The sequence below is a fragment of the Haliotis asinina genome, chromosome 12 (genome assembly GCF_037392515.1).
Source record: "Haliotis asinina isolate JCU_RB_2024 chromosome 12, JCU_Hal_asi_v2, whole genome shotgun sequence".
NCBI classification, from domain to species: domain Eukaryota; kingdom Metazoa; phylum Mollusca; class Gastropoda; order Lepetellida; family Haliotidae; genus Haliotis; species Haliotis asinina.
Window position 1 is genome coordinate 21,138,085 of NC_090291.1, and position 14,019 is coordinate 21,152,103.

The 14,019-nt window shown below is 43.2% G+C and overlaps 1 protein-coding gene across 1 annotated transcript in view; it reads right to left on the reverse strand.

Annotated features, from left to right (window-relative positions):
* Nucleotides 1-14,019, reverse strand: part of LOC137258283 (guanine nucleotide-binding protein G(o) subunit alpha) — a 61,452-nt gene that overhangs the window by 24,673 nt on the left and 22,760 nt on the right. Inside the window, exon 4 of the mRNA XM_067795911.1 lies at nt 1,341-1,482. Coding sequence (XP_067652012.1) covers nt 1,341-1,482 — 142 coding nt within the window. The remainder of the gene's footprint in view (nt 1-1,340; nt 1,483-14,019) is intronic.

Genomic DNA, 14,019 nt, shown 5'->3' on the forward strand with positions numbered 1-14,019 from the left:
CCACCGGTGGGCATTATTGTCAGTATGTGTAACTGCCAGTGTGTTATCTTCAATGTTTGCAAGCATCAGTGTGTTACCTTTAATGCTTGCAAGTACCAGTGAGTTATCTTCAATGTTTGCAAACATCAGTGTGTTATCTTCTATGTTTGCAACCATCAATGTTATCTTCTATGTTTGTAGCCATCAGTGAGTTATCTTTAGTGTTTGCAATGCCTCAATGTGTTATATTCAGTGTTTGCAAGCATCAGTGTGTTATCTTCAGTGTTTGCAAGCATCAGTGTGTTATCTTCAATGTTTGCAAACATCAATGTGTTATCTTCTATGTTTGCAAGCATCAATGTTATCTTCTATGTTTGCAGCCATCAGTGAGTTATCTTTAGTGTTTGCAATGCCTCAATGTGTTATCTTCAGTGTTTGCAAGCATCAATGTGTTATCTTCAATGTTTGCAAACATCAATGTGTTATTTTCTATGTTTGCAAGCATCAATGTTATCTTCTATGTTTGCAGCCATCAGTGAGTTATCTTTAGTGTTTGCAATGCCTCGATGTGTTATCTTCAGTGTTTGCAAGCATCAATGTGTTATCTTCAATGTTTGCAAGCATCAGTGTGTTATCTTCAATGTTTGCAACCATCAATGTGTTATCTTCAATATCTGCAACCACTAGTGTGTTATCTTCAATGTTTGCAAGCATTAATATGTCATCTTCAGTGTTTGCAAGCATCGGTGTGTTATCTTCAATGTTGCAAACAGAAGTGTGTTTTATCCTCAGTATGTGCAAGCATCAGTGTGTTGTCTTCAATGTTTGCAAGCATCAGTGTGTTGTCTTCAGTGTTTGCAACCAATAGTATGCTATTTGCCATCACCAGTGTGTGCAATTATCAAAGTGATACAGGTCACCATTAGTGGTTGTACACATCAATGTCTGTTACTAATAGCCCCTGATAACTGTGTGACACCACTAGGGGGCCATTGGTGCCTGAGTCTGGATGTGTGCGATCATAATGTGACCATCAGTGTGTGTTACAGTGACAGATTATCATATCTGTCATACATCACTATCTCTGAGTGTTGTTGTCTGTTATATTCTACTTACATAACATCCAAAGGCAGTGCTATCTTAATCCTGGTGCTCCTAATGTGTTTATGTTAACATGTGACGCATTTTCCCAGTCAATGATAAACATATGCTGGCAATCAACTTAAGTAAAAGTAACAAATCAAACACCCACTAACTTTCAAATTTCTTACTCAAAGTCTACAAAAAACAATTCTGGACTTTAAATTCCGTTTTACTTATTCCAGGTGGACATACAATATTTATCCATGCACACGACTTACCTCCCTTTCGTTATCCCCAAAAGCTATGTTGAGCGTCCCCATAGCTCTGATGATCGCAACTAGGGACTGTATTGTATTGCTGTAGACAACAGGCTTGTACTGTTTGTTGTCTTCGCTCGTAAAACCTCCCTCATGAATAATTCTGAAATTTAGAAATTCGGAGTTAATATAATACTAAAACAAACACTAATGATGCGCATCTAATTCTGCAAGAAAATATTATAAAAGCCAACATACACCATTGACCATAATCACAGTACAGCTACATTTCTGAACACAACAGTTCAAAACAAAGTGAAACAAAACATTGGTACCCAAAGTCTATGTCCTCCTGGTTAAGATTCCCACGACCTACGGAAAAATGCTTTCAAGTCATTCTTGAATACGGTTGGTTCGTTGGTACATTCTTTCTTACACACCTCATGTATGCGCACAGTACAGAACTATTATACTGTAATTTGCAACTGAGTATTTGCATATAGCATGACTCATGAATTATTGGAACTTGATGTCGCTTTTAGCCACCGTGTCATCTTCTTGGCCAAGAAAATAACCAATCAATTCCAAACATCAGGACTGTCAAAGCCCGTTGTAAAATCAATGGTTATTCAGTAATACGCCGGTTGCCTCTGAGCTTTGAAGATCGGCAAATATTCTGTACCGTATGCGCTATGGAACGGCAAACGGACCGCACCTGCAATGCTATTTTTAGATCAACACGCAGAGTCAGTAATGTGTAGACTCAGTAATGGATCCGTCAGTCATTAATATAATTCCTTGAGATAGCGTACCATAGCTTTTTCATCTTTTTCATGTAATTTCAAACCAAATGTCTCATGTGACTAGACGCTTTTGTAAACAAGCCGACATTCAATAGTAGGTCATTTTTATTGCCCATATGCAAATATTTCACTTTATGGCATTTTTCAGTAAACATCATTCTATCGCAGGAACGCCCATACGAGTAAAGCGATGTCTAACGTAACTTGGACATACACATTTTTTCTAGATACACTGCAGTTGAATTGGTGGAATTTGGAATCAGCCTCTTTGATCCAAGTGTAGCCTATATAGGCAGCCGTGGGACATCAAGATGGCCATTCCGGCAAGGGGCGTGAACCGTGTTGGGGCGCACATGCCCTTATAGGTTTCCCAGACGAGATATATATGTGCCCATACAGATCTCCTTGGTCTCCGAGACGAGACATATCTATGCCCATATACATTTAGATCTCCTAGACGAGACCTATATATATGCCCATATAGGTCTCCTAGGTCTCCAAGACGAGACCTATATATGCCCATATAGGTCCGCGTACAGCGAGACAACCAGCTAGCGATCCCCAATTCACATTCCACAATTGGTATCGATCTGAAATAATTCCATTCTGCTAGTGTTGGTTCATGTCGGCGCTTACGCCGGGGAGTGTTAATATTTTAACATCGAGTCTATGTAGCGCTGCTGCTTGCTGGAGGTGACACAGTGAAATGTGCTGTGTACCACTCACACAACTCAAGACTCACCATCAGCGTATACCTCTCACACAACTCAAGACTCACCATCAGCGTATACCTCTCACACAACTCAAGTCTCACCATCAGCGTATACCTCTCACACAACTCAAGTCTCAGCATCAGCGTATACCTCTCACACAACTCAAGTCGCACTATCAGCGTATACCTCTCACACAACTCAAGTCTCACCATTAGCGTATACCTCTCACACAACTCAAGTCGCACTATCAGCGTATACCTCTCGCACAACTCCAGTCTCACCATCAGCGTACATCTCTGTCACACAACTCCAGTCTCACCAACAGCGTATACCTCTCACACAACTCAAGTCTCAGCATCAGCGTATACCTCTCACATAACTCAAGACTCACCATCAGCGTATACCTCTCGCACAACTCAAGTCTCAGCATCAGCGTATACCTCTCACACAACTCAAGTCTCAGCATCAGCGTATACCTCTCACACAACTCAAGTCTCAGCATCAGCGTATACCTCTCACACAACTCAAGTCTCAGCATCAGCGTATACCTCTCACACAACTCAAGTCTCAGCATCAGCGTGCGCTTACGTTCAGTCTTCAACTTTAGTGGTTCTTTGACTGTTCGATTACGTTTGCATAATGAATTAGCAAGAACTGCTGTTTCAAAGATATTCAGGCAGCGTTGAAGCGGGATTTGCACTTGCCGAACATATAAGGCAAGGAATACACGTCAACGCGTACACAAACGATCAAACATTGCATGCAGGATCTAATAGTTAAGTAGTTAAATAACTATAGAATGTCCACGAATTGTTAGCATGTATAGCATTCATCGCCATCACGTTATTCTCTACTGACGAAGACCTTTCAGAGCACACGAAATATGTCTTAATCGTACCACAAGAGGCACACAAGCAAACAGAAAATAATCTAAAGGAGGTACTTGACAAAAGTCTCCCTCTCTCCATATATATATAGTATCGGAAGGAGTACAAGTCATCATTTTAACATAAACCTTTTCAAAAGCTTATAACCATGCAGCAAAGGAAGAAATTCACATATCAAATATCTTCCACATAGTTACGTAGTACATATGACACAACGGGTGTTGGGGTGGGGGGTTGGGTACAGAGAGGAGTGGGGATCTCAGCTAAAAAAACCCCGTGTTTTTCTTAGCTAGATGCAGGCAATTAACAAAACGATGTTTGTGGCGTAAGAGAACGCCTCTAAATGTGGTCATTTGCGTGGTATTTGCTGGAGATACGGAATATGGTCTTCAAGGCTAAACGGCTTCCTTATTTGAATGGGGTTTCTGTTTAGCTGTTAGGTCGTAGGCCGTAACTGCTGCTGCAGCAGCATGCCCCGTTCCGGGCACTGGAAGACCCACAACCGGCAACCTGTTTCAATCAACCGATTACGTCAAGGTCGTATGTGAACAAAGATGGATCTCGCCCTCACAAAGTGAAACGGGTCTTTCGTTGACGTCTTTGGATTCGTTGTAACACTATGGACCGCCTTTATCTGGCTTTATCCGTGTTTTGACCATATTCCCATGGACGATCTTCAGACACTACAGGACCCTAACCCCTGGCCTATGGTCAAAAGAATGACAGATGATTGATGAAGTGACTAATGTCAAAAATGGCCCACAACTTTGGACTCTTCACTTTAACGATATTTAGGAAAATTAAATTATCAACATGTCCCTACAGTCCTTTTGCATGTGTCTATGTCTATTCACATGCTAAAACATTGTTGTATTCTCTATCTATCCACAAACTCGTCTTTAGCAGTTGTATGAAATACCTATCCACAAATGGGTCCTTCTCTTTCCCGAGCAGGCATGTCCATGCATGTGATAGGTAGGCACGGTCCAGACGTAACCGTTCTGGGATGGTCAAGTTGCATCCAATGGCCATGGGAGTGTCGGACAAAACGCAAGCTCCCTAAACCAGTATCAGTCACACATAATCGTATTGTAAATTACACCATAACAAGTGTCAACTTGTTTCGTGTAAGCCAAAACGAGGTTGAAGGCGGCGTGAAATGCTGAGAGCTATGTAATGTCAGTGTAAACTAGGTACAAAATGGCGGTACCACATCAAAGACGCTCGGCATTTCAACGTAGGTACAGTTTTCATGTCAAAGTACTCGTAGATTGCACGCTATCTCCTGCACATCCTGGCTGGTCAATGAGACAAAATACAACTGTCTTGCTTGTGCGCGAAATTTGAGTCGAAGGTGGGGTATACCAGACCCGCCAGCTGTGTAAAAAATGATGCTAAAAATATATGCATTTCAAGCAAAGTAAACTAGTGAGTAATTAAAGGCCCGAACTAGAACGGTCGTTACCACGGAGTCTGTGTTCCCCTGTGAAAGAATGTTTTTCCCAGGTGTAGTGAGATCTCATGACGTGTGGTCTGTTTATGTCACTGAATGCAGGTGCGTGCATAATGTGCGCTCATGTCTGCATGTGCACCTACTGTATCACCTGTTACCAATCGTCCGGAAATGGTACAAGATAAAGAGATCATTTCGTAATAATAATCTTAAGCATGTTTTTTTCTGTCATAAAAATACTTTACTTGGAAGTAATTGTCGAGTAAGTTTTGCGGGAAAACACGCGTGTCCTAACATGAAATAACACCCCAAGTGTATAGGGGATAATACAGAATATGTCCCCTTGAGTAGAAGTAACGTTATGACAGTATGCCGTCTCAGGGTACAGGGTATGTATATACTCCATCTGGACATGTCCCATCACTTTCTGGAACCATACCAAAATGGAAAAAGCAAATACTATGAGTTCCGCGCGTAATGTTTAGATGTATGAAATGGTTTTAATGAAGAGATGGAAGAGCAAGTGTTCCCATGGTGAACTAGGAGTTTCACATAAATGGGGAGCGAATGGACTACCTGGTTCGTCAACCAGCAATGTTAAGTCGCCAATGTCCTCATCGCCTGTTATCAGTACCCGACCGGGACGAGTCGCCGGCGTCATCTGGATAACCGACCCTCCCAGTATAAATCCAGATCTTTATTGTTTAGAAGATGGGGAGGGGGGCTGCCAGTTTTGTCTTTGTGGTTTCTAGTTGAGTGTCGTCTGGTTCTCCATTCAGCGAGAAGCAGTGTCCTCCATTCACAGTTCGCCGCCCCGACCTTTCCGAAAGCTCGCGGTAATTGACAGTTATCCTTAATTCAACATCGCCAGGTTCACGTCATGGCTCAAGCCTGTCCCGAAGCCATTTATATTAATGTCAAATGTTTTCTAATCGGTTTTGCGTTGGACAACATCATACTTGGATGGTGAAAACATATACATACTTCCTGAAACAACTCGTACTTTCTTGCTTTGACCTTGGGCGCCAGAAAAGCGTGTATCATTTTGTGATTTTCGTACGTTTTCAACGGTAAGAACAGAAGGTTCCCCTGACGATGCATGACACCTGACATGCTATCGTTCCAGAACATACACGTGAACGCTTAATCTTCTGATCAGATTACAGGAGGATTATTTAAAGGCGTGATTTCAATGCTTCTCGTCTAGCACCCTATGGCGTTCCTATTGTGGGTCCCCCCCCCCCTCCCCCCACCCCCGTCCATTCCTATTGTGGACTAAACCACTTTCATTTGTCGGCTTCAAATTTTCTGGGGGTAAGGTCATCACCTGTCTCCCGAAGGCTGGCAAAAAGGGCACGGACACGAATATGTACTTATACTTGAAAATATACTACATAAAAAGTCAATTATATTTGAGACATAGGTTTTTGGTAACTTAATAGATATCTGGAAAGATATTGTTGTTTACACGATATACCACTAGCATCAGAATGTCAAGCAACATATTTGGGAATTTCATAAGAGACGGGAGAAGGGGGGTTCGAAGGTCCGACAGATGCCCGAAACAGTTACTGGCTGACAAAGAAGTAGCCCGATTCCTGATTCCTGCAGTCCTTAGTCATTACATAACATCAACATTAAAGTTCAATCCAACAAGCAGAGGTGACCCAATAGACCCGCGCCACCACAACCAAATACACTGGTGCGCATAGTAAACAAACCATGTTGCTGTTGTCACCCGACTGGACATGTGTCCTGACAGTGCTGGATGATGGCTCGCAACTCTATAACGACACATGGAAGAGACAAAACATGGCACAGTTAACATAACCCGTTGCCATGGCTGTGATGACGTCAACCATGCTGGTTGCACAACACACAAACACCTGTGTGACGTAAGGGGAAGCAATAATTTGTGGACAGAGCAAAGCGCTCCGATTGACATGACGTCACTGATAACTCTGACTTTTTAAAAAAGATGTAGGTTAGTAGCTTAATGTTATGTCAGGTTGACCAGGTTGGCCATTCAAAAGAGCCACACTCCGAAACAATAGCATTGTGTGTACCCCCACTGAAAACAAACAATTTGGTAACATGCTTGTTTTCCACACGAAGATTATGAACGATGGGCAATATTCACGGGCGATACGGGACCGCAGGTCATCAAGAAGAAAATGAAGGATTAGATCAAAATTTGGATCAATGTGACGGGCATAATTCTGTCAGAAACTCACAGTCATGTTATTGATGGTCGTGATTCATCCGCCAGTGATCTATATAGTCACGAGGAAACAATAAGGAAATAACGAAAATGGTGGACGTCTATGATGATGTTGTGTGAAGAAGGTTAACTGACAGGGGGGTGGGGGGGTGGGGGGTTAACTAATATTTTCAAGGTCAAGGTCAAATACATGACGACATAAAGAATGACAACTCACGTATGTACGAACGGAAGTGATAAAATAACATGATCACAATTCCATATGGTTCGATTAACCGATTCCCAAAGATGAGGGATGCCAGTACGGGTTTCGAGTTTGGGGGCTGTCATGGTGTTTTGAACTCACGCACCATCTCTGTGTAATGTCTGCTTTCACGTCGATCGAAATCCAGAAACGCCCATTCAGCTTGATTCCACTGTGTGTCAACGTTTTACAACAGCGGTACGTAGTGTGTGTGTGTCTCTCAGCGTGCGTGCGTGAGTGCGCGCGTGTTATATATATGTATGCATTCCCAACAATCCCAAGAAAATATCATGAACTGCACAGGTTCAACCCAGAAGTCTGTCCCAAGCAACAAATGGTTACAGTGTCATTTGTTCGTGGATGCATACTGAGTGCAATGATAGTAAAGGGTAGAAACAGTTACCAAACAGCCTAAATTACAGTGACTATTTCACGGGTCTGGCGCGGGCCTGTGTTTAGTTAACCTGCCGTAACACCATCTGACACCGTCGCCCCCGCTACCTCCGTCGACACGAGGCCGCGACAATGAGGACATATTGACGTGTGTTCCGTCTATATCATGGCACCACCGGCGGTTGTGAGAACCAGCGTGACGTCACTACGGGCGGCAGAGAAGCGACAAAAGAGAAGCATGGTGCGAAGCAGAAGGACATTTATGGACCCGTCGCCTACGGGAACCTAGGCCGGAATGGTTATTTTCGTGGAGGCACTCATTCCTTCAGGCTTCGACATATACGCTGTTCCCGTGATCTTTGTACTCTACAAACACCTGCTATAGATGAATTAACTAGGCTTGGCGTGACGTCATGGATTGCACAAATGACGTCGAACAGTGTGAGTTTCGTCAGAGATGTTTCTGACAAAGACCGACACATTGAATGTTCTCTTCATTATGAATGTCATAACTGCCAATTTAAGGAACTATTTGTCTTTATCATTAGATCTTATTGTTGCAAACGACACCTAATACCAATCCATGTAACAATGTTCACAACATTTTAAAAACTGAAAAACTTGTTACTGAATTCAGCCACCAAACATGCACGAGGTATCACGCCGCACTCAGCAATATTCCAGCTGAAAATACTAGAGTCTGAACTGGACAATCCTGTGATCTACAGCATATGCATCGATCTATGCAATTGGCATATGATGGCATGTGTCAACCAAATCAGCGAAACTGACCACCCCATCCCGTTAGTCGCCTCTTGCGACAAGCATGGGTTAACGAAGATCAATCGGAGTCGGACCTTCTCCAGTGTCTGGCACACAGAGATATACTTTCCACTCATGATGCCACTATATGATATACGGTATTTACTGTATGGAATCTGTGCGTCAATAGCGCCTCCCCAAAACAGTCAAACTATAATTCGCGTGTTGAAAGGGTACGCACAGAAAACAGTTTCCGAGAGGAGTCACCGTATATTACACAGTGAGTGGGTGAGTTTAGTTTTGCGCCACACTCAGCGATATTCCAGTTATATGGCGGCGGTCTGTAAATAATCGAGTCAGGGCCAGACAACCCAGAGATCAACAACATGAGCATCGATCTGCACAATTGGGAACCGATGGCATCTGTCAACCAAGTCAGCGAGCCTGACCTCCCGATCCCGTTAGTCGCCTCTTACAACAAGCAGTCGCCCTTTATGGCAAGCATGGGTTGTTGAAGGCCTCTTCTACCCCGGACCTTCACAGGGCTATATTGCACAGACCCCTTATTATCAGATGAACGGGTGCTTGGAATCACTCCCACTATGGCTTTGTACGTAATCTCTGATTAGAAGCAAAACAAAGAACTAAGCTGTGATGTCAAAATGTTTGTTTCCTGGATTCACGTAAACGATTGTGTTTCTACGTCGCTGAACACGTTCAGAGTCAAACCCTTGGCGTGGTGAGTTAAGTGTTACTGTGAGGCTACCCCCAGGAAGAAGTAAGACTATCGTCGCGAACATCGTTTGAAACCTCTGCATGGATACCATTCTTGGCTGTGACAGAAAGGACGAATTCAGAACCATTCGGTAGTTGTAATATTGCCTTCCACCAAAGTAACGAATATTACAACTTGTGAGAAACAAGAGGTTAATTGCGTTATCAAGGCCGGTGTCAGAGCCAGATATTACTTTAGTCACCCAACTTCTCTTGAAATCCCTACAGCGTACGTAGAGACAACAATTAAAAATAACGCCTCGTTCAAAGCAAGGTAAAATCAACAGCACATGTGTTTTTCGTCTAGAACCTGTCGTAGTATGGTACGGTTACTTGGTTGTTTTCAAGTGGACATGTTTACGCATTTGGTATCGGAACAAAACAACTACACCCGTGTTGTGTCTGGACAAACAATGTTTAAGTGGGTCACCTTGACGTAAAGTTTTTACAGCTTACGTATATACGGTGACAACAGGTGACATCACAGCCTAAAAACACAATGCGCATCTCTTCTGCACAACAGACGATACTATCTGTCTCAGACGTAATTTTGATCGTAAGGTTCTTTGCTCATTCTCCATTCATGCTCGTCATTCTCCCTTCGGCACTGTGTCTAAAAACAAACCTCCTTTCTTCTCCTGCCTTCCAGATTCAACGTGATTCATGCTCTCAAAGACTACGTCATTTGCCGGCCCACAGAGAATCATGAGCTAGCGGCCATGTTAGAAAATGGCGCTGTAGCGTGGCCCCGCTCCGGCCTCAAGGACAAGCCGTTGACGAGTCAACATCACTTAGATCTCTTGTAAATAGCTATAGAGCTGTCTGTAATAGGTGATGACATATTGTTTCAGAACACAGGAGTTTTAACATCGGCAATATCTGCAACATTCCCGTCGGTTGTTTTGCCCAAACAATGTAACAAACACGAAACTGTGATAGATACCAACATATTACTCACCTCGTTGTTTCTTCATGGTGTGACACAATAATAATGTTTTTAATAACAAGCCGTGGAGCTCCTTTTAAAACTGTTGACAGTCTTCAGTTTTATATATATAGGCCGCATGCCAAAAATCATTGATACACAATTTGCGAAATATCTCAGAACTTATTCCAGTCAGTTTCAAGAAGTCTCTCAACAACAATGTCCCCTTCTTTTCCTTATAGTCCTCTTACACCTGCGCATGAGGCCTCAATTGGATATGGTCCAAGTTGTGACTTATATACTGACGGGAATGGCCTTCCAAACCTAGCTTTGCCAATTTTCGGCATCATTATGAGGAGCTATAAATGTTCCCAGGATTAATTGTCATGGGTTGTCATGACTCTGATCAAGTCAGATTCGTTCGAAGGAGCAATGGTCGCAATGAACGTGTATAATTAACGACACTTTAATCCGGAGGACTGACTGAGTCGTATTACTAAGTTTTCCTCGACTGAAATCACATTGATGATGATACTGCAAGCACCAATAAGCACGCATGTCTGTCAACGCAGATATTCAGTTGCAGAGGAGCTCCGTGTCATTACTGGACCCCATCCGTACATGATTTTCTTTGTTTGTGGTTCAAGTTATTTAAAACAGATTTTCTGGGCAAATTGATAACTTCGATTACACTGTCACACGTACGGAGATACTACCTGAGTTTAATTACCGCCAGCGTTAACGTCAACGTATTTCATTACTTCAAAGATTGCTGATGCGGCATTACTAGGTTTGATGGACACCGTATCTATTGTTGTTGCTAGCGGCTTCACATACACAATATAGAAGATACCCCTGGCTGGCTTCATACACCGTGACGGCAGATGTTACATGTTGAACATCCCCAACAGACGCATTCCCAACCACACCAGCAGCCCCACACAGGGCTCTCCTTGTCGGCTAATTCGTATACCTTTCATTAATTGACGCGGTCCCGGTACCCGATGGAATGACGTCTAAAGGTGCGTTAGGAGATGACACATTTTACACAGTATATTGGCGCTTCGTACATTCCAGTGCCTTACTAATTCATTTGCATAATGTTCAAGGTTTGATTTCTCGCCTGCCGAAACACCAGAGACAATTAGAATGTCATCTACTTTTGAAATGACTTTCTTTACGGGAGAAATGTAAAACTGCACGCATGCCGACTCGCTGTTACTGAATGGCAGTGTTTATGTATGGATGTCGTTCTACCATTATGACAAGTTTCCCATCACTTCATATTTGACAATTGGATGGCATCAATATTTAGTAGCCCGCGTGGCCCTAGCCATACAGAAACAGACTGCCTTAAACTAATTATACCACAGGATCGATACCGTACCTCTGGTGTATAATAGCATGCAGGCAGACCTCCGCCAACAACTATGTTTGAATGGAGCAGTGGAGACGCATCTGGTGGCAGGGGTGGTAGACATGGTGCTGCAATAATGTATCAGGCTGCCTGTACGGGTGGCTAAGTGCGATCGATTGAGAGGGGGGTGGGTATTACGGATAAAACCTATGAGGCCGTAATTCATTATGGGCAAATACTGTTTGGATTGTGAGGTGGAAGAGACAAATCCTGCCAGGATGTCAACGTGACTTACTTTCTGTAGCATGGTGTGATGAGTACAATGCATGTGTATTGAAAGCGATGCATGAGAAAACAAGGTCAACATAAAACGAGTGACATAACGTTTGTCAAGGGCACCATTTTGGAATATGTGATTCCTGTAGTTACGGGTGTATTTCGCGGACTGAATCCTTGAACAGCAAATGGTTGTCTATAACTGCCACTGGGCTGTCACAGTAGAAACAGTGTGTTTCCAACTGCTGAAATGTAGGCTCATGTTAATATAATGGGGTGAGACGTGCAGCTGCAGAGTGACCTGCCTTTATATCCAACAGGATGGTTCACGACAAAGACACTGACACTGCATGACCTCGCGACCTGTATACCTTCTATCTGACATGGATGTCAACCGATGTAGTCTCTCACTGGGACAGATGCTTCTACTTATATCATGCAATATAGCACTCTGTTAAAGAATCCGAAAACGGTTGAACCATTAAAAAATGCTAGGTGATGCATGTGTTTCTGAACATGCTCCGAGCCCAACTGACGCGAGGCTGTGTTATCACTATATTGGTTTAGGTAGGTAGCTCCGTATGTCCGAGCAGCCTGCAACTCGAGATGTAAGCTAAACACCTTGACTATACACTGTGAAAAACACTACAGCCTCTCCTCCAGCCTAGAGACTCACCTCAAAGCATAGCGCTGGATCGCGGAATAAGACTCTAACATGGGCATCATGCCAAGGGAGGGAGGAGGGAATATGTGGTACAGAACGCTGGAGTTGCATTACCGGAGTACAGTTTAGTTTTAAGGCTTCCGACTCTGATGTCGGCATCTGCGGCTAGGAGGTGGGAAGCGGTGGTCTTAAATAAATACCTCTGAATTACATGGGCATTGAGGGGAACGGAGCCCATGTTTCCTGGTCAGTTAAATGGTGTCTACATGGCAGTAGTCGGTAATGTCTGAACGGATGGCCAATTAAAGTCCGGCACAGTATGTGCAGCTTGTGGTTACAACACCAGCTTGACCTCACGTCATACATTGGTTCACATAGGCGCAGCTACCTATCATTTGACATTGATTATATTTCACAAAATTTTGAAAATCTGATGTTTGGTGGTTATGAAAGCCATAGCTCTAAATGAACAATGCGATGATTAACATGTGCATTCATGTCTCTCAGTTGGCGGCGTTCTGTAATCAGATAATGTACGTCAGTCTTCCATGGCTGTTGGTGTGATTACATGTTGATGGTTTGCAAAAAACACACAAGCCAAAATCGAATATATTGTCATAGCACAGCTAGATACTACTCAGAATTTACTGATTTGAATCACATTTTTGTTCTATTTAAGGATAAGGAAATGGTGACAAACACAAAATACTGATAATACACCCTAGTTGCGTTGGACAAGAACCGATACAAGAACGTCGTTGCATTAGTTAGAGGTACTTTTCTCTCCAGACGCTGGACTGACATCAACAAAATAGCTATCACATAAATGTCAGAGACAGCCTAATACCTTCAACGTACCAGAACTTGCTTACACATCAAGGACTTCGATACATGAATTTACTATTTGCGATGTAGTGCAAATGACCCCGTCCGAAAACAGGCGAAAATCGATTTGGTCCATCTGCAATATATGGCTGAAACGATTGGGACATTCCTTGGCGTGCTTGACAATGGCATCTTGCCGGTGTAGTGTTGGTGCCTGGAACCAGTTGGTGCTTTGGACGTTCTAGCAGTCCAGATGTTAGTCCATCGGGTACATAAGCACCGACTATCTTACTCTCACCGTGGTAACAACTGGCATTCGGGTGTATGGACGCCAGCTTTGTGTCCTCGCATCCGTCTCAATCATCTAGGTCAGTTCATTAAATAAAATTCTGCGCTTGGAGCC